A 27,959-nucleotide genomic window follows, 5' to 3' on the forward strand; every position below is an offset into this window, starting at 1 on the left:
CGAGTCTTCTTGGGTATGATGCTACAAGCTTGGAATACATGTTTTTGGGGAGTTTCTCACATTCTTCTCTGCAGATCTTCCCCAACTCCGTCACCTTGGATGGGGTGCATCGCTGCACAGCTATTTTCAGGTCTCTTCAGAGATGTTCGATCGGTTCAAGTCTGGGCTCTGGCTGTGTGCTTAGGGTCGTTGTCCTGTTGGAAGGTGACCTTCGTCCCAGTCTGAGGTCCTTAGCGCTCTGGAGCAGGTTTTCATCAAGGATCTCTCTGTACTTTGCTCCTTTCATCTTTCGCTTGATCACTAGTCTCCCAGTCCCTGCCGCTGAAAAACATCCCCACAGCATCACCACCATACTTCACCGTAGAGATGGTGCCAGGTTTCCTCTAGACGTGACGCTTGGCATTCAGGGCAACAAGTTCAATCTTGGTTTCATCAGACCAGAGAATCTTGTTTCTCATGGCCTGAGAGTCCTTTAGGTGCCTTTTGGCAAACACCAAGCGGGCTGTCATGTGCCTTTTACTGAGGAGTGGCTTCTGTCTGGCCACTCTACCACAAAGGCCTGATTAGTGAAGTACTGCAGAGATGGTTGTCCTTCTGGAAGGTTCTCCCATCTCCACAGAGGAACTCTGGAGCTCTGTCAGAGTGACCATCGGGTTCTTGGTCACCTCCCTGACCAAGGCTCTTCTCCCCTGATTGTTCAGTTTAAATACAAATACAAATAGAACCGACAATGATTCCTTGTTCTACATGTCGGCGAGGCATGTTAACACATACTGCATATCTAAACGTTCCAAAACTTTGTGTCCTGGTTCAGCCCCCAGTTGCAGACATAGGGTCCTGTGCCTACACCGCCTGGGGTCCAGCAAAAATGAAGGCAGTTATACCATTTTAAAAACATAACTATACGTTCACAACAGATTTCACAACATATTAAGTGTGGGCTGTGCCCTCAGGCCACTACTCTACTACTGTACCACATATCCATGTATGAAATGTATGCATTCACTACTGTAAGTCGCTCTGGATAAGAGCGTCTGCTAAATGACGTAAATGTAAATATCCACAACACAAAATCCATGTGTACGTGTGTATGTTATTGTGTGTGCATGTGTAACAGTCCCTCTCTTCGCCCCAACCGGGGACCCTTGCACACATCAACAACTGACAACCCACGAAGCATCGTTACCCATCGCGCCACAACAGCCGCTGCCCTTGCTACGCAAGGGGAAACCCTACTTCAAGTCTCAGAGCGAGTGACGTCACTGATTGAAACGCTATTAGCGCGCACCACCGCTAACTAACTACCATTTCACATCGGTTACACATGCATGTGCCTGTGTTTATTCATGGCAACGTTCAACAACTGAACATGGCCTAAATGTGTGGAGAAGTGGTGGAAGCTCACCGAGGGAATGTTTTGACGGGGACGCATCTTCCGATGGAACAAACACTTTGTTGCCTCCCATCAGAGAGCATGCCTCCTATAGATCTGACTGCACCAACGCAAAGGTCATTTCCATCTTGATACACTGTTCTTTAAAAACATTAATAAATAACAAATTATACAAAACGTTTTAGCTGTTAATAGGCTGTATTGATACAATACCGGTCATTCTGATTAATTCTGTATGGACTGTTGCAATACTGGAGTCTGACCAGTTGGTGACGTCTTGTGTTTGTCTTGCTCTTGGGACATGGTGTGATATCCATACACAACTACCAAATACTGTCTGGGAGAGGACTAGCTAGCTAATGGATTTCGATTGGTTAATAACAACATAATATGGAACATCGGTTGGAAGGCTGCAGTTAAATACATTAACATATTAATGCAATCAGAAATGTGTATTAATCAGGGAATGTTAGGAAATATAGGACAATGGGATCTCACCTAATGGAATGAACCAGTTTGATCATATGAAGCGAGTTGTTTGGAAAGCTACGACGAATCGAATGGACTGTCTTTCCAGAAAGAAATGAATGCGAGTTTAATGAACACATTGTACGAATAAGAGGGCACTGGACATATTATTACATTCCAGAGGGATAACTGGCCTCAGTCGCTGCGTTTCAGATTCTAGCTTGCGAATGCACTTGAGTGGCAGGCTAATTATTTAGCTTCAGCTGGACCCCTGTCGCGTCATCGTCATAGACGACCGACGAGAACGCGTTGTGTCCGGTCACAGAGCGTACGTGATGTCGCGGATGGCATTCGGCCTCTATCAGAATTAACTAGCTAGTTGGTAACCAGCCATCATTCGCTTATCAAAAAACCAGTATTCTCTACACAAGTGAGTGCTGCAGTAATAACCGTCATTTTGTTGGCAACAGCAAGTGTTTCATTTACATCAAAACAATATTTGTTTATAGAACTTGAAATGATGGTAAGCCAGCCTTATGGTTATGGCTAACTAGTTAGCAAACTAGCTAACTTGATGTAAGGCGCTAACTTGTTAGCTAGTCAGCTAGCAAACATCACTGCATGTTATCCTGGATGTCTATAACATCAGCTAGCTAGTCGCTTGTCTGCTTGGGATAGTTTATCAGAAACATTTCCTTACATCGTTCACTGACATGCCACCAGCTAGCCCTGGCAAAGTAGCTAACTAACTTTGCATTGCTAACTAGCAATACACAGGCTCCAGCTTCTAGCCACAATGGCAAGCTAGTGGTGTAGTGTTGCAGTGCAACGTCCAGTCAGGTCAGATGCCATTCTGTTTACAGCGGATAGCCTTCTCTCAAACAAGCTAGATAACAAACTGGAAACTTAGCTAGGTAATCTGCACCAATGCATGTATTGAACGAGACGGTTTGAATTGTACAATGTCAATGTTGCAGTTAGCCAACTTCTTGGAACAGTTCACTGGACCACATTGAGCGTTTAGCCAAGTTCTAACACAGACAAAAATGTAATATTGGTCTTCCAAGAGAGCCACACCTGTAAACGAGCATTAAGGATTCTGTAACTAAATTTAGCTCGCAGGAGATGGAAACCAATTTACTGAGGATAATGCGAGTAGTTGTCAAGCTGACGTAAATTGGCTTGGCAGTGTCAACATAATAAAGTAGAACAATATATTTTCAAACGTTATTTAGATTTGAATGATATTAATGTCGGGATACTAGTTTGAATTGCATTTGTGTCATTCGTTTTGGATGCTTACTAGCTGATGTGTCTCAGAAAATAGAATAGGAGCTGTTTACATAGATATCAGACAGTGAACCAAGCATCACTGTCACTAGTACATCATTGATGAAGTTATTGGGACAGCTATCACGTCAAATTAAAGTTGGTCACATGCCCCGAATACAACAGGTGTAGACCTTACAGTGAAATGCTTACTTACAGGCCCTAACCAACAGTGCAATTTTTAAGTAAAAAAATGTATTAGGTGAACAATAGATAAGTAAAGAAATAAAAACAACAGTAAAAAAAAAGACATGGAAACCCAACCTTTAAAGCCTTATACCTTTAAAAAAAAAAAAAAAATCTTTTTTTTAATTAATTTTTTCATGTTGCTAGTGTTGATTGCAATGTAATGACACTGTCTTAAGATTGAATGAACAAAGTAGATATTGCAGTCAGTGGTGTCTGAATTTCATGCATCTTGCATGAAGGTGTTCCCCACCCACCATCTATTTCTAATATTTTCCTGTGGCACTAGATAGTTCTAACACTGTATCAATTTGCCGGGGTCCCCATTTCAACTGTCTACTGTAAGGTACTTGGAGATTGCCTGTGAAAACATGAGGAAGATGCTCAGAGCGCTCTCTGAACGGAATAAGCTCCCCACTAGCTGATGTGAGGAGTTGAAACGTAGCGGGCGGCAGCACTGTGGAACTCTGCGAAAGAAATTTGAAGAACAAAGGAGATGGTCACCCTGCTGTGACATAATTGGACCGCAGGAGAGGACACGGACGCACTCGAGCCGTCTGCAGCCATGAGTCTCCGCACCCCCACCTCAACACTGGACAGGTAGGACTGACTGCTGGTGATGGTGCGAATGATTGGCAATATACCACACACAGCCCCTCGTGGCTTATCGCTTAATTAGCCTATTGCTTCTACCATTTCAAATTGAAGGCCTAGTTGTAAGCTTGTGCATCTCTGTTGGATGTTGTGTTAAATTGGGATCCCCTCAGCTTAGCCTTCTGTACAGGGCTATTCTCAGCTGGGAGGCAGCTTTATCACCTTTATGTGACGTCCTTTATGGCTCGCTGCCCATTATTCTGTGTGCGTGCCTGTCTGTCTGTCTGGGAATCTTTGTCCCGAAGTCGGGAAGGCAGGCGACAAGTTTAGGTCCAAAATAAGCCTATAGAAACGCAGCTTATTTTGGACATATTTTAGCGAGAGTGAAACCTCTAGCTTAGCCTTTTCCTCAATGGTTTACACACACACACCAAGCCCCTCCCCCTGCCTCACGCCAACAATTTATTTTGTTATTTTTTATTTTACCTTTATTTAACTAGGCAAGTCAGTTAAGAACAATTTCTTCAATGTTGAGAGATCACATCTTCCGCTATTTGCATTTGAGGTTTGGTCCAGCAGAGTAGGTCATATGGACCCCAAAACACATTGAGACATTATTTTGCTGTAATAGAGGATAAATGAACTCTTCCATTTTAAGTCTCAACTCCTCAAATTGCCCACAGAACAGACACTAATAAAACGAGAGTATCAATTAACATTGATTCTGTATAACGAATACTCTGCATTTGGTTACCACGTACTGCTAGCAGCATTTTAGCCAAATACTGTTATACTAGCTGTCTAGTCTGTGTTTTATAAATGTGCAATAAGTATAAAGCACAATTACATAAGGAATTGGCAACTCGTTCTCATTCTGAGGAATAAGGTAGGCCACTTGATTTCAACATCTGAACAAGGTGGACAGGCTAGCATGCTGTTCAAACAGTTGGAGAGGTTAAACTATTTTGATAAAAATCATTAAATTATTAGTGGGTCTTATTGTTGTGGAAGGCTTATATTTAGCCTAGGTATAACTTCACAAACCCTGAATTCATTAGATTATTGGTGACTGTTTGAAATGCAGTGTATTTGACCTCTAATTGTACAGCAACACTTATTTAGAGAGAACATTCAAAAATATATATATATTTATATATTGTGAATCGCCCATAAGTTTGAAATAAGGCCACATCTCCCAGCCCTATCTCCTGTCTGTCAGTGTTTCTCCAATTTAAGTCTTCTGCTTTATCCTAAACTGATTTTCTTTCCTTTTCTCTCTTGGTCCCTTTCTGTATTCTCTGTTGTTCCCTCTCTTTCTGACGCTTCGCTTTCAGCCCTTTTGCTGCTTGGTGAGTTTTCTGCTCAGTTTGTTGAGCTTCGTAGAAACTAAGCACAGATTACAATACGGCACTTTACTTCCAGCAGTCTCTCCTCACATGATCTCTCCTCCAAGCCCTGGCACTCTGTCCATCTATCTACCCCCTGGTGTCCTCTCTTCTCCTTCCACCCACCTATAGCTCTGGCTCAATAAACCTTTCCTCAATTGCTCACATCCTCTCTCCTCGCCTCCTTCTCAAAATGTATTGGAGAAGAAGGTCTGAGTGGAGAGGGATCTTGGACCTTCTCCAATATGGTTGAGAAGGAGGCAAGGGGATAGGATCCAGGCAAAGGCGACTTGAGATGCAGCCTGTGTGTCCCTGCCCTATACCACTCCTCTTTACTCTCTCCTCCTACTACCTCACTCCATCTCATCTTGTCTATCCCTCCTTTCTCTCTCTTTCTATCCTCACACCCTCCTTCTCCTACCTCCTGCAGACATCCCTCTCCTTCTTTCCTCACGCCCTCCGTCCTCCTGCCAGACATTCCTCTCCTTCTTTCCTCACGCCCTCCATCCTCCTGCCAGACATCCCTCTCCTTCTTTCCTCACGCCCTCCGTCCTCCTGCCAGACATCCCTCTCCTTCTTTCCTCACGCCCTCCGTCCTCCTGCCAGACATCCCTCTCCTTCTTTCCTCACGCCCTCCGTCCTCCTGCCAGACATCCCTCTCCTTCTTTCCTCACGCCCTCCGTCCTCCTGCCAGACATCCCTCTCCTTCTTTCCTCACGCCCTCCGTCCTCCTGCCAGACATCCCTCTCCTTCTTTCCTCATGCCCTCCTTCCACAGTGTAGCCTATGTGCGTCTCACATGCTCTGGGGTGACGTTTCCCCTATGTACTTATCTAGGATCAGCTTCCCCTCCAGTATTAACCTTAACCATTGGTGGGGGGAAATGCTGAACGGACCCAAGATCAAGCGTCTAGGGGCGACTTCACCCTACTCTGTCTCACGTTCCTCATGTCCTGCTTTTCCCTCCAGGCTAAGCAGCCTGACGATAGGAGACTCGGAGCGCAACACCTCCAGCGGCCTGCAGAGGGAGCCTCTAGCTGACATCCCACCTGAGAACACAGGTACATGGGGTTTGTAGTAGCCGCACAGGCCACCTGATCTCACAAGCTTACATGAATGTTTCATGCATCCGTCTGGTAATTTTGAGGCTAGGTTTGTAGCACAGATGTGGCATATCCAAACCTATGTGTACAAACTACCTCGACTAACCTCTACCCCTGCACTTTGACTCGGTACCGGTACCTCCTGTATATAGACCTGTTATGTATTTGTTACTTTATATTTTTTACTTTAGTTTATTTAGTAAATATTTTCATAACTCTATTTCTTGAACTGCTTTGTTGGTTAAGGGCTTGTAAGTAAGCATTTCATGGTAAGGTCTACACCTGTTGTATTCGGCGCATGTGTCAAATAAAATTTGATTTGAAAATGTGATTTCATATAGCAGTTTAGTACTGGTTCATGGTATGCCCAACTGACTTGAATGGTCTTCTGTTAATCTCTCTCGCTCCCTCTCTCCCTCTTCATCTCTCTACTTCTCTGTCTATTTCTTTCCCTCTTTATCGCTCTCTTCAACTCCCTTTGTCTATCTCCATCTCCCTCTCGCATTGCTCACCTCCCCCTCTCCCTCTCTCTCCCCCTCCCTCTCTCAGGTCCAGGTCTGGTTCAGAGATGTGTGGTGGTACAGAAAGACCAGCTGGGGTTTGGCTTCACCGTGTGTGGCGAGAGGATCAAGCTGGTGCAGAATGTCCGACCAGGTCAGACACACACCCACACAGTAACTGACTCCATTTCTACACGTCTTCTATGATGGTTCTGGCATGTTTCTCACCTGTCTCTTCATGCAGGTGGTGCAGCGGTCAAGGCAGGGGTCCACGAGGGAGACAGAATCATAAAGGTTACTCCTCATTTCAAACTTAAACTAAAAACCATCTCTGTCTAGGTCATCAGAGACTCAATACAATCAGCAGACTTAGTCTGCCTTCTCTCTTTCTTACTCTCTCCTTCTCTCTCTTTTTCTCAGGTGAACGGCTCGCTGGTCTCGTCCATGTCTCACCAGGAGGTGGTGAAGCTCATCAAGTGTGAGTGTCACTGGTATCTGTAACGATGATGGTTAAGGTTATGTTGACTTTAGGTCTATGCTGTCAGTGAAATGTCGTTGCCAACAGCTGTTTATTAAATGATCTTTCTTGCTCTTTTTTTCCTTTCTCTTTCTTTCTTTTTCTTTCTCTCTCTTTCTCACTTACTTTCGTTCATTCTTTCCTTTTCTTTCTTTCCTTTTCTTTCTTTCTCCTTTCCTTCTTTCTCTCTCTTTCTATTTTTCTTTCTTTCCAGCTGGGCCGTATGTTGCCCTGACACTTCAAGGACCGCCCCCTTCAGCAGCCGCCCTCGTCCTACAACCCCTCCCCGCTGACCTCTTACCCAATCAGAGGACGTCACTGGGGGGTGAAGCCCCGCCACCACCACCTCCACCCCTGCCCCCCGGACTTACCAGCACCCCCTCCCAAAGAATCAACAAACCACTACAGGTGAGCAACACACCTGGGTCTGTATTCATAAAGTGTCTCAGACAATGAGTACTGATCTAGGATCAGTTCTACCTTTTGGATCATAAGGAATAAGATTATATGGACAAGGGGGACCTGAACTTAGATCAGTACTCCTATTCTCAGACACTTTATAAATACTGTTCCTGGACCATTGTCTTACAAACACTGACTGGTATACCAGCTTGACCATAATACTGACCAGATGTTCAAACCAATGTGGTATAACATGGGTCAACAAGGAGGAGCCTAACGTTTCTTTTCCCTCTCCTCTTCTGTCATTGTGTTAGAACCTAGATGTACAGAAACACGCAACTCAGATCCTCAGGAACATGTTGGAACAGGGAGAGGCTGAGCTCCAGGTAACAGTCATAGGGTGTGCTCGTTTTCAGGGGTGCGCTTGGGCGGGGTCTGGTTTTTCCCGCCCTTGGAAAATTCCTTTGGGGCGGGGCCTTGCTGATCGTGACAATATAAACAAGGAAGTGAAAATTCGAAAATAAAAAATGTAAGTCACAGGGTTTCAAGTCTGTTAAACGATTCCCAGAATCAGTAGAGAATTATGAGGAAATCTGTAATTCTCCAACCAAGGTTTTTGGAAAACCTGGGAATATGGAGAAATGTTGCAAACCCGTACAATCAAATCCACTTAGAATGGACACTGATCTGGAATATAGACCTGTTCTATATGTTGCATTTCTAGCTGTAAAGTTGTGGCCCACTGAATATGCAATGGTAAGGACACTGCTTATGAGAGTATCTATTTAGTTTGACCAATCATCCTTGACCATTATCAGTGCCTCTGATAATGTCACTCTGACCAATCCCGCAGGACTTGATGGAGGAGCTGTCACGGAACCCCTCCCCATCACTGGAGGAGCGAATCGAAAGTGCCAAGAGGCGCACCCAACAAGTGCGGGTTAAAATCAAGCAAGATCTGGTGAGATGCCTGTGTGCATGACAACAGACCCCTAACAACACTAAACTAGATCTCTCATTTCCCCACTAGATACTATATATTAGATTGCCATTACCTTAGTTTATAACGTCTTTGTTATTTCTTTGTCTCTCAAGGATGGAACTCGCCCCGAAGCTGTGTCCAACTATGTAATAGCAGGAGATGGTTTGTATAGGATTTGTTTGTCTATGATTCTCTGAGTTGTGTGCGTTATTATGATACAAATGCACTGGTGTAAAGTACTTAAGTAAAACAATTTAAATAAATCAAGTACTACTTAAGTAGCTTTTTTGGGTATCTGTACTTAACTAATCATATTTTTGACTACTTTTACTTCACTACATTTCTAAAGAGAATAATGTACTTTTTACTCCATACATTTTCCCTGACACCCATAAGAAGTCGTTACATTTTGAATGCTTAGCAGGACACGAAAATCGTGTAATTCACGCACTTATCAAGGGATCATCCCTGGTCATCCCTACTTCCTCTGATCTGGCGGACTCACTAAACACAAATGCTTTGTTTGTAAATTATGTCTAAGTGTTGGAGTCCATGCTATCAGTAAAAAAAAAAAATTAAACAAGAAAATTGTGCCCTCTGGTTTGTGTAATATAAGGAAAGTTAAACGATTTATACTTTAACTTTTGATACTGAAGTATATTTTTGCAATTACATTTATTTTTTATATTTAAGTATATTTTAAACCAAATCATTTTACTCAAGTAGTATTTTACTGGGTAACTTTTACTTGAGTCATTTTCTATCAGGATCAGTGTCCAAGGTGTATTTACTTTTACTCAAGTATGACAATTGGGTACTCTTCCCACCACTGTACAAATGTATATACTTTCTTCATTTATCGGCAGCTCGGCTGTCGGTGGACTCAAGTGAAGGAGACTTTGAGGTAAGTAATGTTAGCACCAGATGCACCAGACCTTTATGAATGACTGATGAGAGAGAGGGGGGGGCGAGATGGTCCATCTCACCCCTCCACCCCCTTCTCCCCCAGACCTGTGAGAGCCCCCACTCCTCCCCCTCCTTCTTCAGGACCCCCCTACGCTGGAGACAGGGCTCCGACACACACACCTTCTCTGACTCGGTGATACCAACACACACACACTCTTCCACTCACAAACACACACACACACACATTCTGATTCAGTGAGAAGATTTGCACACATGCGCTGCATATATACCCTCTAGTCTGAGTCAGTGATGTGAACAATTTCTCCTACACACACACACACACACACACGCCAAAGGTTTTATTTTCCTAATCCTGACCTCTGTGACATGTCTCTTGGCAGGCTGGAAAGACTCAGATCATTGGCCCTGAGGAAGAGGAGGAAGAGGACGACAGCTATGCACTCAATGAGGTGAGACCGTCTTGATCAGCAAACATCACTTACCTCATCTACGTATCCTGCATCTCACATCTGTGGAACTATATGAATCTCCCTCTCTCTCTTTACGTCTCTCTCCCTCTCTTTCCCTATTTCAGATGGACGGTCCATTTCAGGACGTAGAGCTTCTCAAGTCGCGACCGGCCCATATGACGGTGTTCATGAGATATGTCTTCAGCCAGCTACTGGATCCCAACCCACTGGTCAGTACTCTGACCCTAAGGACCGCTATTGACTGTTGTTCCACCTCTTACATGGGAACTAATCTGGTGTGTGTGTCGTCTCCCTACAACAGCTGTTCTACCTGTCGGTGGAGGCCTACCTGGGCTCCAGCCCTAAAGACGCCCGTGCCCTCGCGCCTCAGATCTGCTCCCACTTCCTGGACCCTGACGCTGTGCGTCTCTCATTGGTTTATTCAGTTAATTAATTCAGTGAATTAGTCTTAATCAATTAGACAGGACCATTTAATAATCTTGCAAGATTTTAAAGTACTCTTGTAGTAACGGTTGTAGTAACGGTTCCTTACATTTTTTATTTAATTTTCAGCCGTTAAAAATCAGAGTACGAGAAGAGTACCTGACTGATATAGGTAAGATTCAAGTCAACATACCGACGTTACTGTGATGGTTTTATTTTGAGGTAACCTTTATTTAACCAGCCAAGTCAATTAAGAACAAATTCTTATTTGCAATGATGGCCTGGCAAGAAGCAAAAGGCCTCCTGTGGGGACGGGGGTTACAATAAAAAACAACAATGTAAGACAAAACGGACAACACAGACAGAAGACTGGCAACAGCACAAATACAACCGCAAACAAACTGTGTGTGTGTGTGGGCAGGTGTGTGAAGTAAAACAACATGCTTCCTTACAGAAGGCAACGCAAACTAGTGACATGGGGTGACAACTATAAACAGCTACATGTCTCAACAACCTGTTCATCTATTTGACCTTTGACCTCCTCCAGGGACACCAGGTCCTGGGGTTTTAGGTTGGCTGGGAGGGAATTCCACGACCAGGGGGCTGAGTAATGAAATGACATTTTTCCATGCTCTGTAAACGTTTTTTGGACTGTTAGCATAAAACAAGATTAAGATCAGAGCTTGTTTTAATTTCGAGTTAGAAGAGAGGATAGATAAAATGAGCAATGTTTGAGCCTGCGTGTTGCTAGTGATGTCCACCCGAAAGCACTGTAGAAATTGGTGACAAAACTAAGGCTCCATGATACAGAGTCAAGAGCCTTCAGTATAGAGCTTGAGGATTGCACATGAACAGTATCAGCATAGTCCAACACGGAGAGAAAAGCACAACTAATCAACTATTTTCTGGCGGCAAAGGAAAAACAAGCTCAACTTCTCATCCACCCAAACTACCAGTTATTTGTACGTTTTGACATGCTCTATAGAATGTCCTTCCAAGGTACTAATTACATGGGTTTCAGAGTGTTTACTCTTGGAAAATACCATGCATTTTGTTTTACAGGAATTCAGAACAAGCTTCAAATCTTCCAGATTCTGTTGAATGATGTTTTAAAGCCGTTTGAGCTTTGTCAAAAGCTAAAGGGAAATTGCTGCCACTTAATAAGTAAACAGTGTCACCTGCATAAAAATGTACACCTTTAGTCTCAGTATGTCTCCCAATGTTGTTGATCTAGATAATAAACCACAGGGGACCTAAAATGGATCCTTGAGGAACACCTGATTTCAGCTCTATGGTGTCAGACTTACAACCATCTGCCTTAACACACTGGGTTCGATTTGAATGGTAGTTTACAAACCCCTCCAGCGCATGACCAGTAATGGTAGTTGTGTAAAGTGGTCAGTCTTAACTCTGTCAGTACAGGGTTGTGATTCCAGTTCAGTCTGTAGTACGTCTTACTGTGAGGTGTTGTGTCCTGTTTCAGAGAGTCGTCTCCATGCCCAGGAGGACATCAGGGGACCTTTGTCTGAGCTCCAACAGCAGGTGCTGCCTGACATTCAGGACCAAATACAGGACTACAGGTAAAGTACAGTCTATGGGACAAGCTGAATCATCTGGAGGGGTGTCTGTGTTTGACACTGTGTATATGAAACCCATTGGTGTGTGCATTGAGGCTTGTGCTAAATGCAGATAATGGCCGTGTGTATGTTATTGTGTTTGTTAGAGTTGGGCGATATGGACAAAAACCAGATTGTGATAAATTGCCTGAATAGATCGATTTAACTTTAGAACATTCATGTGCACCACAGGTTTTAAATGATCCTTTAAACTACTACTACTAGTGTGATGGTTGTAGCCATCAACTGTCCCATTAACAATCACCCATATTATCACACTTATTTCACTCTTCACACTTCTCTGTTATGGGCTACTTATCGTAATGAAAGGGAAGGTGGGGATACCTAGTCAGTTGTACAACATTCAACTGAAATGTATCTTCCGCATTTAACCCAACCCCTCTGAATCAGAGTGGGGGGGGGGCTGCCTTAATCGACATCCACGTCATCGGCACCCGGGGAACAGTGGGTTAACTGGCAGAACGACGTAGTTTAACCTTGTCAGCTCGGGAACGATATCAGCATAATGCCTGCGACGAGTGGATCGGTCGGTTTGGATCATTTTCAGTTTATCGTCCCAGCTGTAGTTTGTGTGTATTGAAGGTTGTGTGTGTGACCTTTGAACTTGTGTGGTATGACGCGTGTGTTTGTGTAGGAACAAGCAGATGATGGGTCTGGGCTCTCTGTTTGGAGAGGGAGACCTACAGCAGCTGGATGGAGACCCAGCCAAGGAGAAACAGGTGGTGGACAGACAGGTCACTGCTCTCTGGGAGATACTGTGAGTTGGAACGTCTAGCTATCATACAACATGTTTATCCCATGTGACCTTATCAGGAAAAACTCTGGGCCCCTATATATGCAATGCATTCTAAGGGAGATACAGGAAATAGGACTGCTAAGATGGCAACAAATAACACACATTGTTACTTTTGTGCTTTGCTGCGATGGTTCAGTGTTAGCGTAGCAAAACAGTAGCTACGGTAGGACAGTGACCGAGCCAGCTGACAGTAGAGGGAGCTCAACTAGCCTCAACATCTCACCGTACCAAAGGTCAGAGTGTGATCACTGATCACTCGGGAGGCTCTGCAGGTAACCTCGAGCCGCGGCCGCCCTACCCACATGATGTTTGTTACACACACCTACTCACTCCTATCACATGACTCACTGCTAGGTAGATACAAAACAGGTCGCAAGGATTCATTTTTTTTTGCACCTTGTTCAATAGGACCGAGCCACTTTGGAACTAAGCCAGAGACCTTATTAAAAGAGGTTGTTGTTTTTGTGCAGAAGAGTGCGAGAGGGAAGAAGCTAACAGTTGTTTTTCTGTGTGTTGCAGCTCGAAGCACGAAGACGACAGAAGGTAATAAAAGCATAATAATGCTTGTTTGTTTGTGTAAACGTACCCTTCTCCATTCTGTTTTTTCTCTTCCTCTCTTTGTCTCCCACTTTCTTTCTGTCTCTCTTTCCCCCGTTTCTTTCTCTTTCCCGTTACCTTTTTGACACTCGCTCTCCCCCCCTCTCTCTCTCGCCCTCACACTGCCTCTCTCTTTCCTTCCCCCTCCCTCCTCAGTTCTCCTCTAGCCTCTGCGGTGCTGCTGTACCTCCGTCACTCCGGCATTAAGCTGAGGGACTCCAGGGTGTTTCCAGGTCTCAGCACTGAGAAGGAGAAGTGGCTCGCCTTTTTCCCCAAGACCAAGAAGGTAGGAGCTGGAGTCAAAGGTCGAATACTGTGTTCTGGGTCATAATCAGTAGGCACTTGTCCAATAGGAAACGTTTGCTTGAATTTTTAACTATGCAAAAAAAAAACGTTCTCAATGTCCAAGTTGTGCTTGAAATGATTGTTTTACATCACAGAGCTTTACTGTTGTTTACTTCTACAGCTGAGCAGTGCAAAGAAAGAGAAGGATGGAGAGGACAGGAAGAGAAACCCCATCCTGAAGTATATCGGCAAGCCCAGGAGCACCTCCCAGTCCAGTAACTACACACACACACACACCGCTGAGACAGACACACAGACGGACACACACACACATTCTGTTTTCATCGTAACAGTATGATTTAATTCCCGTTACCTCATTCTTCGTTTTGACCCTCGTTGATAATTGTTTTGTCTAATTTTTTTATTTTGGTTCACTTTGATTTGCCAGCGTTCCATGTCCCCTTGTCGCCCACTGAAGGTATGTCATTCATTTATTTGTATTTATTATTTTTAATATCTTATTTAATCTTTTTTTTTTTCAGTGTTTTCTCAGCTTATTTTAAAACATGATCATATATAATAATAAATGCCATTTAGCAAACACTTTTTTTTTAATCCAAAGAGACTTGATGTACTGTTATTGCTTTCACTTTGGGGTTTTAGGCTGGGTATCAGTAAAGCACTCTAACAACTGCTGATTTATAAAATGGGCTTTATAAAATACATTTGATTTAATGTTCTGTGTGTGTCCCCCCTGTCTCGTCTCCTCTCAGTGCGTCCTGGCAGTGTGAGGAACATCATCCAGCAGTTTGAGAACCACCCAGAGATCCCCGGGGAGGAGGGGGCCGAGGGAGACCTCCAGAGACTGTCCTCCAGCAGTCTGGGAGAGGACAGTATGGACAGGTATCAGAGAGAGAGAGAGAGTGTGTCAGGTCTATTGTGCACAATTGTTTGTGTGTCTCGATTGTACATGTTTACTTCTGTGTTTCTCTCTTTCTCTTTTCCTCTCTCGCTGTCTCTTTCTCAGCCCTATGGTGTCGGTGCGTCTGGCTCGTAGTGAGTCTCTAAAGGCGCAGGGGGAGGGGCGTCGGCGGGGCGGGGCTTCAGGAGTGGAGACAGTCCCTCGTTCCCGTAGCGACGTGGACATAGAGGACTGTGGGGAGGAGATAGATGGGCCGGGCCTGAGACCCCTACACCACAGCGCCGCCTCCTCAGCCACCAGTAGCTCAGCACGGTGAGACTACACACACACACACACACACACATCTGAAACCACAGACAGACACTGTTTTGGAAACACACTGTAGGATCCACATGCTCCTGACGGGGGGTTGAGCAGCAGCATTGTAGCACAGAATAAAGAAAACAGAATAGAACCAGATCTGATTGGTTTTTCCTCCTCAGATCCTTGGAGAACCCCACGCCTCCATACACCCCTCGGTCGTCTAGACGACAGTAAGTCATCACTACAACCTACTGAGGTCTTCAACTTTGATGGACCTGGAAGTATATTAAAACATCTCTCTCACTCTGTGTGTGTGCTTCTGCGCGTGTGTAGGTTTGAGGAGTCCCCGGTGGCCCTGCTCCCTGACGCCCCAGCCCTAGAGGACGACGTGGTGGACAGTCACAACTGGCAGGAGACGGTGGCCCCTCAGGTCCTGGCTTCTCTCTGTCCCCGAGAGGTGGACCGACAGGCCGTCATCTACGGTAAACAACCACTGCTTGACCTTTGGGTAGCAGCAGAGGAATGTGCAAGGATACATTCAGGCCTAGAGGAACACGTGACAACTTTATACATTTACAACTGGGCCTATATCCTGTCTAAACATAGCCACTGTCTATCTGACTGGAACTAACAACTTCTATTCTGTTATTTTCAGAAGGAAATATTAGATTGTTATATTTACATTTTTCTCTCTGTCTCCCCCTTCCTCTCCCTCCATTCCTCTCTCCTGCCATCCCTTCCTCCATCCTCCCCCCCCTTCTCCTCAGAGTTGTTGACGACAGAGGCGTCTCACCTGCGTACTCTCAGGGTCTTGGATCAGGTGTTCTTCCAGAAGATGAGGTGTGTTCTGAGCTCTGACGAGCTGGCCTGCATCTTCCCCAACCTGCCTCAGGTCTACCAACTACATGGTCAGTGTGTGTGTGTGTGTGTGTGTGTGTGTGTGTGTGTGTGTGTGTGCGCGCGTGTGTGTGTGTTTCTCAGTTCTGTCAGTAGGTATTCAGGCAATGTGGATTTGAAGATCTGATAAGATTGTGTTGCATTAAAGAGGTTCTCCGTTTGTGGCATCGCTGTGTAAATATAATATGTTTTAATGGATTTAGTTGCTGCATGGTAGAGAAGCACTGTTTTAGCGTTGCCTTTTGATTTGGTAGTCAGTCTCATTGACGTTAAGCTCAATGTTATTGTGTTTGATCAATGTTTTTATTGTCTGATCAACGTTGTTCCACCGTTGTTATTGCGTTGCAGTGAGCCTGTGTGAAGCCATGAAGAAGAAAAGGGAATCTCCCATCGTTCGGGGCATCGGTGACATCATGCTGGCCAGGGTGAGTTGAACTAGCTCATCACGTCATCCTGGTCCCGTGCGGCTCAGTTGGTACAGCATGGTGCTTGCAACGCCAGGGTTGTGGGTTCTGTTCCCAGGGGGACCAGTACGAAAACAGTATGAAAATGTATGAACCCACTACTGGATAAGAGTGTCTGCTAAATGACTAAAATGTAAGAAATGTAATCTCTCCATCCCTCCCTCAGTCTTTGATTTACTATCCCTTCAACTCAAATGTTATTGGTCGCGGATGTACATATTTAACAGTGTTAGCATGTTCATCAGTGAGATGGAGTGTTACATTGTTAGCGGTCAGTTTGAGGGCTCAGCTGTTGATAACACCTGTGCAATAGTTTTCAATCATATGCTTATTGAGTGAACAAAACATTAGGAACACCTTCCTAATATTGAGTTGTACCCCCCCCTTTGCCCTTAACAGCCTCAATTGGTTGGGGCATGGACTCTACAAGGTGATAAAAGTGTTCCACAGGGATGCTGGCCCATGTTGACTCCAATGCTTCCCACAGTTGTGTCAAGTTGGCCGCATGTTCTTTGTGTGGTGGATCATTCTTGATACACACGGGAAACTGTTGAGTGTGAAAAACCCAGCAGCGTTGCAGTTCTTGACACATCTGGTGCGCCTGTCACCTACTACCATACCCAGTTCAAAGTGCTTAAATAGTTTGTGTTGCCCATTCACCCTCTGAATGGTACACATACACAATCCATGTCTACTTGTACACTGGAGCCTCAGAATGGAATGAGTTGCCTCTGCCCATAAAAACAACATCCTCTCTGGGCAGCTTTAAAAAGAAAGTAAAAATATGTTTGATGTCCTCTGTGCCCATATGAATAACCCCTATGATGTAACTGGAATGAGGAGATAGATGTTCTTCTTCTCTGTTTTATTATTTCACTGCCATACTGTTTTTAACTGTGTTGGATCTTGTCCAGCCATCTTGTGTCAAGAGGACCACAATGGAAATAAGTCCCAGACTTTATTGTGTGTTATCCTCCATTATTTTATTCATGTGCATGTATGGCTTTTAAGTTGTATGTGTGCTTGTTTTTTAAAATGGTCGAATTAATAAACTAAACTAAAACCCATGTCTCAATTGTCAAAAAGGCTTAACAATCCTTCTTTAACAATCCTTCTTTAACCTATCTCCCCTTCATTTACACTGATTGAAGTGAATTTAACAAGTGACTTCAATAAGGGATCATAGATTTCACCTGGTCAGTCTGTCATGGACAGAGCAGGTGTCCTTAATGTTTTGTCTATTCAGTGTATATTGTGTTGTGTTTTGACTGGGATATCGGTGTGTGTGTGTTAGTTTGAGGGCGTGGCGGGGGAGGAGTTTCAGGAGCAGGCGTCCCAGCTGTGCAGCCAGCAGTCTCAGGCTCTGGAACTCATTAAGAACAAGCAGCGCAAAGACCTCCGCTTCACACACATCATCCAGGTAACACACACCCATCACCCAGGTAACACACACACCCATCACCCAGGTAACACACACACCCATCACCCAGGTAACACACACACCCATCACCCAGGTAACACACACACCCATCACCCAGGTAACACACACACCCATCACCCAGGTAACACACACACCCATCACCCAGGTAACACACACGCGCATCACCCAGGTAACACACACGCGCATCACCCAGGTAACACACACGCGCATCACCCAGGTAACACACACGCGCATCACCCAGGTAACACACATACATGCAGTCACAATGGCTTTTCCATGAATTGATTTGATTGTTTGATGGATGGTATTGTCAGGAGTGTGAGGCCAGTCCTCACTGTAGGAGGCTGCAGCTGAAGGACCTGCTGGTGTCTGAGACACAGAGACTCACCAAGTACCCTCTGTTACTGGACAACATCATCAAACACACAGAGGGTACGTAGGATCCATCATCCGCCTCCATATCACTCTTTCACTCTCTCTCTCGCTCTCTCTCTTTAACTCAATCTATCACACACTCATACTCACCAAGTACCCTCTGTTACTGGACAACATCAAACACACTGATAGTCTGACAGTTTAGCACCAGTGGTCTTCTTTAGGTTACTGTTTGATGATATGTTAGTCTTAGTAGTAAGGTGATATGTTAGTCTTAGTAGTAAGGTGATATGTTAGTCTTAGTAGTAAGGTGATATGTTAGTCTTAGTAGTAAGGGGATATGTTAGTCTTAGTAGTTAGGTGATATGTTAGTCTTAGTAGTAAGGTGATATGTTAGTCTTAGTAGTAAGGTGATATGTTAGTCTTAGTAGTAAGGGGATATGTTAGTCTTAGTAGTTAGGTGATATGTTAGTCTTAGTAGTAAGGTGATATGTTAGTCTTAGTAGTAAGGCGAGTGTGTTAGTCTTAGTAGTTAGGCGAGTGTGTTAGTCTTAGTAGTTAGGCGAGTGTGTTAGTCTTAGTAGTTAGGCGAGTGTGTTAGTCTTAGTAGTTAGGCGAGTGTGTTAGTCTTAGTAGTTAGGCGAGTGTGTTAGCCTTAGTCGTTAGGCGAGTGTGTTAGCCTTAGTCGTTAGGCGAGTGTGTTAGTCTTAGTCGTTAGGCGAGTGTGTTAGCCTTAGTCGTTAGGCGAGTGTGTTAGCCTTAGTCGTTAGGCGAGTGTGTTAGCCTTAGTCGTTAGGCGAGTGTGTTAGCCTTAGTCGTTAGGCGAGTGTGTTAGCCTTAGTCGTTAGGCGAGTGTGTTAGCCTTAGTCGATAGGCGAGTGTGTTAGCCTTAGTCGTTAGGCGAGTGTGTTAGCCTTAGTCGTTAGGCGAGTGTGTTAGCCTTAGTCGTTAGGCGAGTGTGTTAGCCTTAGTCGTTAGGCGAGTGTGTTAGCCTTAGTCGTTAGGCGAGTGTGTTAGCCTTAGTCGTTAGGCGAGTGTGTTAGCCTTAGTCGTTAGGCGAGTGTGTTAGCCTTAGTAGTTAGGCGAGTGTGTTAGCCTTAGTCGTTAGGCGAGTGTGTTAGCCTTAGTCGTTAGGCGAGTGTGTTAGCCTTAGTCGTTAGGCGAGTGTGTTAGCCTTAGTCGTTAGGCGAGTGTGTTAGCCTTAGTCGTTAGGCGAGTGTGTTAGCCTTAGTCGTTAGGCGAGTGTGTTAGCCTTAGTCGTTAGGTGAGTGTGTTAGCCTTAGTCGTTAGGCGAGTGTGTTAGCCTTAGTCGTTAGGCGAGTGTGTTAGCCTTAGTCGTTAGGCGAGTGTGTTAGCCTTAGTAGTTAGGCGAGTATGTTAGTCTTAGTAGTGTTGTAAGAGTAGCTACTGCTTTGAACTAACTGGTCTTATTTGATGTTGTGATGACACTGGGTGTAACGTCTTCCTACAGCTGGCTCCACAGACCTCCCGCCTCTCCAACGGGCACAGGCCTGCTGCCGCGGGATTCTGCAGGCCGTCAATGAAGTCGTCAGGGAGACTGAACACCGGCAACGGCTCCACCAATACCAGCGCAGGCTGGACCCCACGCCACAGTTCAAGGTACCTCCTTTCCCTCCTCTTCAGAGTTTTTAGTATTTTCCTCCTCTTCAAAGTTAGTATTTACCTCCTCTTCAAAGTTAGTATTTACCACCTCTTCAAAGTTAGTATTTACCTCCTCTTCAAAGTTAGTATTTACCTCCTCTTCAAAGTTAGTATTTACCTCCTCTTCAAAGTTAGTATTTACCTCCTCTTCAAAGTTAGTATTTACCTCCTTTTCAAAGTTAGTATTTACCTCCTCTTCAAAGTTAGTATTTACCTCCTCTTCAAAGTTAGTATTTACCACCTCTTCAAAGTTAGTATTTACCTCCTCTTCAAAGTTAGTATTTACCTCCTCTTCAAAGTTAGTATTTACCTCCTCTTCAAAGTTAGTATTTACCTCCTCTTCAAAGTTAGTATTTACCTCCTCTTCAAAGTTAGTATTTACCTCCTCTTCAAAGTTAGTATTTACCTCCTCTTCAAAGTTAGTATTTACCTCCTCTTCAAAGTTAGTATTTTCCTCCTCTTCAAAGTTAGTATTTTCCTCCCCTTTAAAGTTAGTATTTTCCTCCTCTTCAAAGTTAGTCTCTTCCTCCAACACATAGTATAACAGCGCTGTTCTGATGATTTCCTCTGTCCTGTCAGAGTCTGGACCTGACCAGTAAGACAATGATCCATGAGGGTCCTCTCACCTGGAAAGTCAATAAAGACAAAACTTTAGGTAAGACCCACAACACTCCACAGATAGCTTCTGTTGGCTACTCTGTCCAGAGCTAAAAGGAATCAGCTGCGAGAGACCCCGGGAGACACTGTCCCAGACATGTATTCCATATTAGAGTCACTGTTCTGATTCTGCTATAATGTTGCTTCATTCACGAGATAATACACTGGGAGTTGAATCATTTGTGCCTTGTTGACTTTTTGGGTGACTATCTTTGACTTGATTATTTTTCCCTCTTCAAGAGATCCAGGCCCTACTGCTGTCAGACCTGCAGGTTCTAAGGTCTAGTGTTCAGTTTTCTGTAAGGGTTCTAACCATGTGGTTCTGGTTCTCCTTCATCTCTCAGAGATCCAGGCCCTGCTGCTGTCAGACCTGCTGGTTCTGCTCCAGAGAGGTCCAGACGACCGGCTGCTGCTGCGCTGCCCGTCCCGCTGGCTGGGGGGAGGAGGAGGGGGTAGCGGAGACACCAAGGCCTCCTTCAGCCCCGTGGTCCAGCTGGACTCCCTCCTGGTGCGCTCTGTGGCCACAGGTTAGAGGTCAGGGGTTATGGGACAAAGTGTGGAGTGGCCAATGGTTGTGTATAGATGAATCAGTGATATGGGTTAGATTTAGACAACAGTTTAATGCTGTAACAACAATGTAATAACAGAAAATGGATCTCAATCATTTTGCAAGATAATTATAAGATAATGGCTTTATTATCCCTGTGATGATGATGATGATGATGATGATGATGGTTTGATTGTGTCTGATTCCCTCCTCAGACAACAAGGCCCTGTATGTCATCAGCACCACAGAGAGAAAGATCTATGAACTGGTAGCGGGGACGTCCTCAGAGAAAAACATGTGAGCACATCTACATCATCCATATCTATACCAGGAATATAGATTCATTTACAGATAATATACATGATAGAGGTTCATCAGGATTTTAACCTGCAGCATTTTACTCATCACATGGGAAAGCTTTAGTGGACGTTTTGAGTGCCATTTTATTTTTTTTCACAGCTGGAAGGACCAACTTGAAAAGACCATCTCATTGGTTGCTGGCTCCTCACCTTCGACCAATAACAGATCCACACCTATTTTGTGAGTAATCCTTACACTGGCCCATTTCTATCAATTAACATTGAAGACCTGTAGACTCTGATAGCATTGCAGACCATTCGCTATAGTTGTCCTAAGCAGTACTGATTCCATCTCATTGATCTCTCTCTTTCTTCTGTCTTCTCACTCTTTCCTCGCCCTCTCTCTCCTCTCGCCCTCTCTCTCTCTCCTTTATCTCTCTCTCAGCTCCCCAAGTCTTGGCAATGCTTCCCCTGTCTCAACTGGCAGCCATGTCTATCAATCAGGTGAGACAAATTGTGTTAGTAAGGAAATGTATGTTTTTGGAGTGGATTATAGTGAGTACAGAGATATAAATATTTATTTCTGTACAGTAATATTCTCTATCATTCCCCTACTCTGCTCTGTCGTTCATCACATTGATGATCTTTAATCTCCCTAGGCGACTCGATGACGGAGCAGGTGGTTTTCATGGAGACGGACTCCCCTAATGATGAGGACAACGAGCTCGCACCCACCACACCGACGGACCAATCAGGGGCTTTCCTCTGCGGTGAGGGGCGGGACTACGTCAAGAGACGAATTGGATTAGCAGAGGCAGCTCTTGAAGACGGTGAGAAAGCAAGAGACTTGACTTGAACATATTAAAATATTATTTTGTATAAGTATGTACTACCGTTACCAGAATGTGTTTGGTTGAGAATCAACCTTCCACTTATTCAATACCACTTTTCTGCCTTTTCAGTGGAGACGCTAAGGCAGCTGATTTTCCGCGACCTGGAAGAAGATGGGTGGAGTCACGGCTCAGATGGCACGCCCACAAACGAGGCAGCCAATGAGAGGAGCCCGTTCAATGACCAACAGAGGCTGCCGTCCTCTGAGACTCTCCTTAGCGTCAGTCCCAGCCAATGGGAGGCTGAGCACGCAGAAGCCCCGCCCTCGGAGGTGGAGTCCCCCTGTGTGCATGTTGTGAGGAAAGGTAACGAGGACAGACGATTTAGACAGTAACCTAATATTGTTGTCCATTTTCATTAAATTACTGCTTGTTTCTTTGTGGAGCCACGTTGGTGTCTAATATGATCAAATGAAGTCAGACTCTACAGAATGACTTCTGAATGTTTGATAATACACACTCCTCCTTTACCATCTGCGTGTTACACACTCCTCCTTTACCTTCTGCATGGTCACACTCCTCCTTTACCATCTGCATGGTCATACTCCTCCTTTACCATCTGCGTGTTACACACACCTCCTTTACCATCTGCGTGTTACACACTCCTCCTTTACCTTCTGCATGGTCACACTCCTCCTTTACCATCTGCGTGGTCACACTCCTCCTTTACCATCTGCGTGTTACACACTCCTCCTTTACCATCTGCGTGTTACACACTCCTCCTTTACCATCTGCATGGTCACACTCCTCCTTTACCATCTGCATGGTCATACTCCTCCTTTACCATCTGCATGGTCATACTCCTCCTTTACCATCTGCATGGTCACACTCCTCCTTTACCATCTGCATGGTCACACTCCTCCTTTACCATCTGCATGGTCATACTCCTCCTTTACCTTCTGCATGGTCACACTCCTCCTTTACCATCTGCATGGTCACACTCCTCCTTTACCATCTGCATGGTCACACTCCTCCTTTACCATCTGCATGGTCATACTCCTCCTTTACCATCTGCATGGTCACACTCCTCCTTTACCATCTGCATGGTCATACTCCTCCTTTACCATCTGCATGGTCACACTCCTCTTTACCATCTGCATGGTCATAGTCCTCCTTTACCATCTGCATGGTCACACTCCTCTTTACCATCTGCATGGTCATACTCCTCCTTAACCATCTGCATGGTCATACTCCTCCTTTACCATCTGCATGGTCATACTCCTCCTTTACCATCTGCATGGTCACACTCCTCTGTTAGATTCAACTGATCTGGTTTTCAGATCTTTCTTTCTGTCACACTCTGATACAATATCACCTCCCTCCACTTACACTCACTCTTTCACTCCATCTGTCCTCTTATGCACAGCTGTGGTTGCGGGCTCCCCTTCTATCCCTGATGACATCACTGAAGATGTCACCCTCCACTCTGACCAATCACCTGAGCCAAGAGGCGAGGCCAGTGTACGGGGTAATGCTCCAGTCGTCAGTCTAGTTGCCCTCTTCAAACCTTCATTAATATCTTCCATTAGGTCCAAGTCTGTCTGAGGTTTGTGACTACTACACCAGGGTCGTGTCCAGAGAACTATTTTGAAACGCAGATCGTATGGTTCTTCCTGAATTTGTCCAATAAGAACACTCACTTTCCTTTTTCAAAACGTTTTCCAAGTCATACCTACTGAACACAACCCTCTAGCTGCATACTATAAGATTTCACAGTTGTAGTGTCAATTTAACATGGAGATTGACTTTTGTTCCTGCGGGTGCTCATTGCAACTCTGTAAACCCACTGTGCTGCAGGAAATGTGTTCTACCTGGTGATGCCTACAGGGCAGGGAGAGGGACTGCTGGACGAGAGTCACACAGATGAGGTCAACGACCCCCCCACCCCGACCACCACTGAACTTCCTGATCTGGAACAGGAAGTGATGTCATCGCCCGTACAGACTCACGAAAAAGAAGGGCAGGTCGCTTCCATCATGTCTGCGGACAATCAATCGGAGAGGGAAAATCTGAGTTGGGAGGAAGGGCGGAGTCGATCACAAAAGAGCCTCCAGAGCCATGTAATCAAAAACGTGGATGACATTTTCCACACCATCGAGGAGTTGATGAGAAAGCTGCACCAGCTGAGGGTAAGGCGTTTTAACACACACACACTTGGATGTTATTTCCATGCTAATCTTTACTTGTCGTTTTCTCCCGTCATAACCCCCTCAGGACATAGAGACAGCTCATCACCAGCTACTGAAAACCCTGAGAGAGCCGCCTGTCAATCCAGAGTCTGGTGACCTCTTTCGTATCCAGGCAACCGTCGTCAGGACACCGTTTCTGGACCGGGACCCGGGGGACGGTGAGTTCAGGGGTTAGATAGAAGAGGTCAGGGTCATACAGAAGAGGTTTTGTTGAAAGATTTGGTCTGGATTCCACCTTTTCATAAAGGCATTTCTTAAACCTTGAAATTCAATATGGACCTTTCTGGTTGTTGGTTTGTGTTTGTCTGTGTTTACATCAGCTCTGTTATTGACATCTCTCTCTCTCTCCCTCCAGGAAAGGAGGCGAGCCCAGCAGAGCCAGCCAAGCTGAAGATCCTCTCCACTGGATTCTAACGTTGTCATTTCAGCGAGGACTTAACAGACTTACCCCCACCCTGCCGTAGACATACGCACACACACACTGATGGACTGGGACCCCAGCCTTTACCCCCTAACCCCCTCTCACACCCCTCACCATCAGCCCAATCCCAGCACACACTGCTCATGGGAGCAGAATCCAGGAAGTACCGGGATGTCGTTGGCGTTGCCCTGGGAGACCAGGAATTGATGCAGGACTGATGCCCCTGACAGCCAAGGGGCTGCCCTCAGCATGGGGTTAGGGTGAACTCTGACCTCTGCGGAACAGGAAGGAGTCCTGGGATGAGAGGATGGACAGATGAAGGGGGGAAACGGAGAGAAGCAGTGACGAAACAGAAGCAAAGAGAGTACAAGAAGTGAGAGGAATCTAAATTGAGTAATGTCAAGGATGAAATGTTCAATGGAAAGAATAAGGTTGGCTACATTGGAAGGAAAAGTTAGTGTACTTTGAAAAGAACACAGGGTTCAAGGGAGAGAGTTGAGAAGTGACTGATGTTTTGACAAAATAACAACTGAAGGAACCCAGCACTTTACCCACAATGCATCTTCTGTCATGTAGCCATACGCCAAAGCTGATTGGCTTGGTGAGGGATAGGACACTGGACAGATCACCGGCTCCATTGTGAGTCAAAGCTGCACCTAGTTTGAGCCAAGATGGTAGTTCTTTACCGCTGGTTGCTTTACAGTCATCCTGCCATGGAGGCTGATCGAAGGACTGTGTCTATATATCTATATATTGAGGTTTATTGCACTGGGCCAAAAGGAAGGAAGGAGTAAAGAGATCACAACATGCACAGTCCTCATTCACCCATAATATCATTCATTAATGTTATGCATATGTTTCATAATCACTCACGAGAGGAGAGAAATGTGATGAAGGAAGAGGTGGGTTGTTGTTGTTGTTAAGGGATAACCAAGATGGCGGTCGGTCAGTCATTCTGACGTATGCAGCAGGTCCTGCGTGTATGTACAGCTGCTCATCTACGGGATGGGTTGTCTGTAGCGACCACATATTCCCGGTGACCTCAGTAACGCGCCATGGTAACACTACTACCACACTGTTCTCTACTGAATGGCTGTTGTCTCGTCTACAGCACCACTCCCAGACATACAGCGATGACGACTACGAAAAAGGATACATGTTCAATGAACGCACAGATGTCTGTCTATCATGTTGTCATCATTTCCTAAAGAACGCTCTACTGTATTGTGTGTAATACTGTGAATCCCCTCCTCTATACTACTATACCATGACTAGTGTTTGCTGTACTGCCACGACAAAACATGAAGGGATGTTACTTCATAGGTTTGAACTGAAAGACACCTTTTGCACAGAGGACTTGTATATTGGGAGAGGAAGTCTGTTAACCCTCTAAGTGTGTGGTCAGCGTACAATATGTCTGTGACACTACAGTGTGTGTGTGTGTGTGTGGTCAGTGTACGATATGTCTGTGACACTACAGTGTGTGTGTGTGTGTGGTCAGTGTACGATATGTCTGTGACACTACAGTGTGTGTGTGTGTGTGTGGTCAGTGTACGATATGTCTGTGACACTACAGTGTGTGTGTTGGGATCTCCAGAGGGGATGCAGATTTTTCGTTTACCTCGGCATGGTGGACGATTCCAGACTCTTACTTTCATTCTGTCTCGTAGCGCGACATTCCTTTACCCACGCTTTTGAGTAACTTCTTTTTCTTCTGGTCTTTTGTCTGTTTTCCCTCCATTTCTGTCTTGAGTTCTGTAACCACCTCTCTCGTATAGAGGTTAGAACTGATGGTTCCTCCCTTTGCCAAACCACTGCACAACAAACTACGGTACGCATACACACGTCTTTAATGATCATTTTCTCTTTTTTTAATCTCCTTCACTTATGTAATATAGAAATCACAATCTTGTTTTTTTTCTTCCTGTAAAGCATTTAGTCCTTTTGATTTTATTTTTGTAGATACGAAGAAAAAGTGTACATTATTTTTCTCTCACGTTTTAATAAACGGTGAGATTGTTAGCTGCGAAGAAGGGAAATTAAGTCTTGTTGCAGATTCATGTGGTATGTGACATTAAAAAGAACGGTTTGGGAAAAAAAGGATTGAGTCCTAACTCGCCCACCTTGGTTGATATGAGAAGGAAACTAACTCTACCTTGAGTATTTACAGATCCTAATCAAATGAAGCTACCAGTAAGCATATTTATTCACACATTATACATCCACTATTGAGTACAGAAATATCGGGCCAATTTCTCTCTCAAGGGCCCGACAAATGTATTGTCTTTTAGGGCCTCCCGAATCATTGAAGTTGACCACTTGGAGGAGAGCTGTGGAGGTGACAGCGAGCAGCCTCAATTGGTTTGACCTGGGAAAACTTGCCCCGAACAGCCTACTGTATTCGCCTTATAGGAAAGTAGCCAAGGGCTTAAGTCAAGGAAGCCAAACATGACAATGCCCCTGTGCACAAAGCGAGGTCCATACAGAAATGGTTTGTCGAAACTGGTGTAGAAGAACATGACTGGCCTGCACAACGCCCTGACCTCAACCCCATCGAACACCTTTGGGATAAATTGGAAAGTAATTGCCCAACATCAGTGCTCGACCTCACTAATGCTCTTGTGGCTGAATGGAAGCAAGTCCCCACAGCAATGTTCCAACATCTAGTGGAAAGCCTTCCCAGAAGAGTGGAGGATGTTATAGCAGCAAAGGGGGGACCAACTCCAGATTAATGCCCATGATTTTGGAATGAGATGTTCAACGAGCAGGTGTCCACATACTTTTGGTCATGTAATGTATGAGGGGAGGAACCACAGACTTTCTCCAATTTAAATGTTTTTCTATATTTTTTTACCTTTTATTTAACAAGGCAAGTCAGTTAAGAATACATTGTTATTTA

The 27,959-nt window shown here is 44.8% G+C and overlaps 1 protein-coding gene across 6 annotated transcripts; it reads left to right on the forward strand.

Moving 5' to 3' along the window:
- The first annotated feature begins 1,636 nt into the window (after positions 1-1,636).
- LOC106577853 (rho guanine nucleotide exchange factor 11) lies at positions 1,637-27,160 on the forward strand. 6 transcript variants are annotated; one of them, XM_014156246.3, is made up of 43 exons: positions 1,651-2,291; positions 3,723-3,976; positions 5,305-5,319; positions 6,324-6,415; positions 7,007-7,111; positions 7,202-7,251; positions 7,378-7,435; positions 7,689-7,882; positions 8,191-8,262; positions 8,730-8,837; positions 8,972-9,020; positions 9,725-9,762; positions 9,868-9,957; positions 10,166-10,234; positions 10,360-10,464; positions 10,557-10,655; positions 10,808-10,850; positions 12,162-12,258; positions 12,950-13,072; positions 13,631-13,654; positions 13,865-13,994; positions 14,175-14,268; positions 14,442-14,471; positions 14,767-14,896; positions 15,021-15,227; positions 15,398-15,448; positions 15,552-15,700; positions 15,986-16,126; positions 16,464-16,540; positions 17,874-17,999; positions 18,335-18,452; positions 19,867-20,015; positions 20,637-20,712; positions 21,059-21,241; positions 21,477-21,558; positions 21,721-21,801; positions 22,006-22,064; positions 22,220-22,390; positions 22,523-22,756; positions 23,817-23,918; positions 24,248-24,579; positions 24,665-24,797; positions 24,995-27,160. In XM_014156246.3, exons 2-43 carry the CDS (start codon positions 3,942-3,944, stop codon positions 25,051-25,053), a joined length of 4,380 nt encoding a protein of 1,459 aa, XP_014011721.3. In that variant the 5' UTR covers positions 1,651-2,291; positions 3,723-3,941; the 3' UTR covers positions 25,054-27,160. The 6 variants fall into 6 exon arrangements, with proteins under 6 accessions (XP_014011727.3, XP_014011724.3, XP_045556412.2 ...); XM_014156252.3 differs by lacking the exon at positions 23,817-23,918 and having other exon boundaries at positions 1,637-2,291; XM_014156249.3 differs by lacking the exon at positions 14,442-14,471 and having other exon boundaries at positions 1,649-2,291.
- The last annotated feature ends 799 nt before the right edge of the window (positions 27,161-27,959 follow it).

This window comes from Salmo salar, chromosome 18 (genome assembly GCF_965601325.2).
Source record: "Salmo salar chromosome 18, fSalSal1, whole genome shotgun sequence".
NCBI classification, from domain to species: Eukaryota; Metazoa; Chordata; class Actinopteri; order Salmoniformes; family Salmonidae; genus Salmo; species Salmo salar.

Excerpts from the sequence above, each read along its gene's own strand:
- LOC106577853 (XM_014156246.3), top strand. The coding sequence starts at position 3,942 with ATGAGTCTCCGCACCCCCACCTCAACACTGGACAG. Across the intron at positions 7,883-8,190 it reads GAATCAACAAACCACTACAG|AACCTAGATGTACAGAAACA; the intron begins GTGAGCAACACA and ends TCATTGTGTTAG. Across the intron at positions 16,541-17,873 it reads GTGACATCATGCTGGCCAGG|TTTGAGGGCGTGGCGGGGGA; the intron begins GTGAGTTGAACT and ends TGTGTGTGTTAG.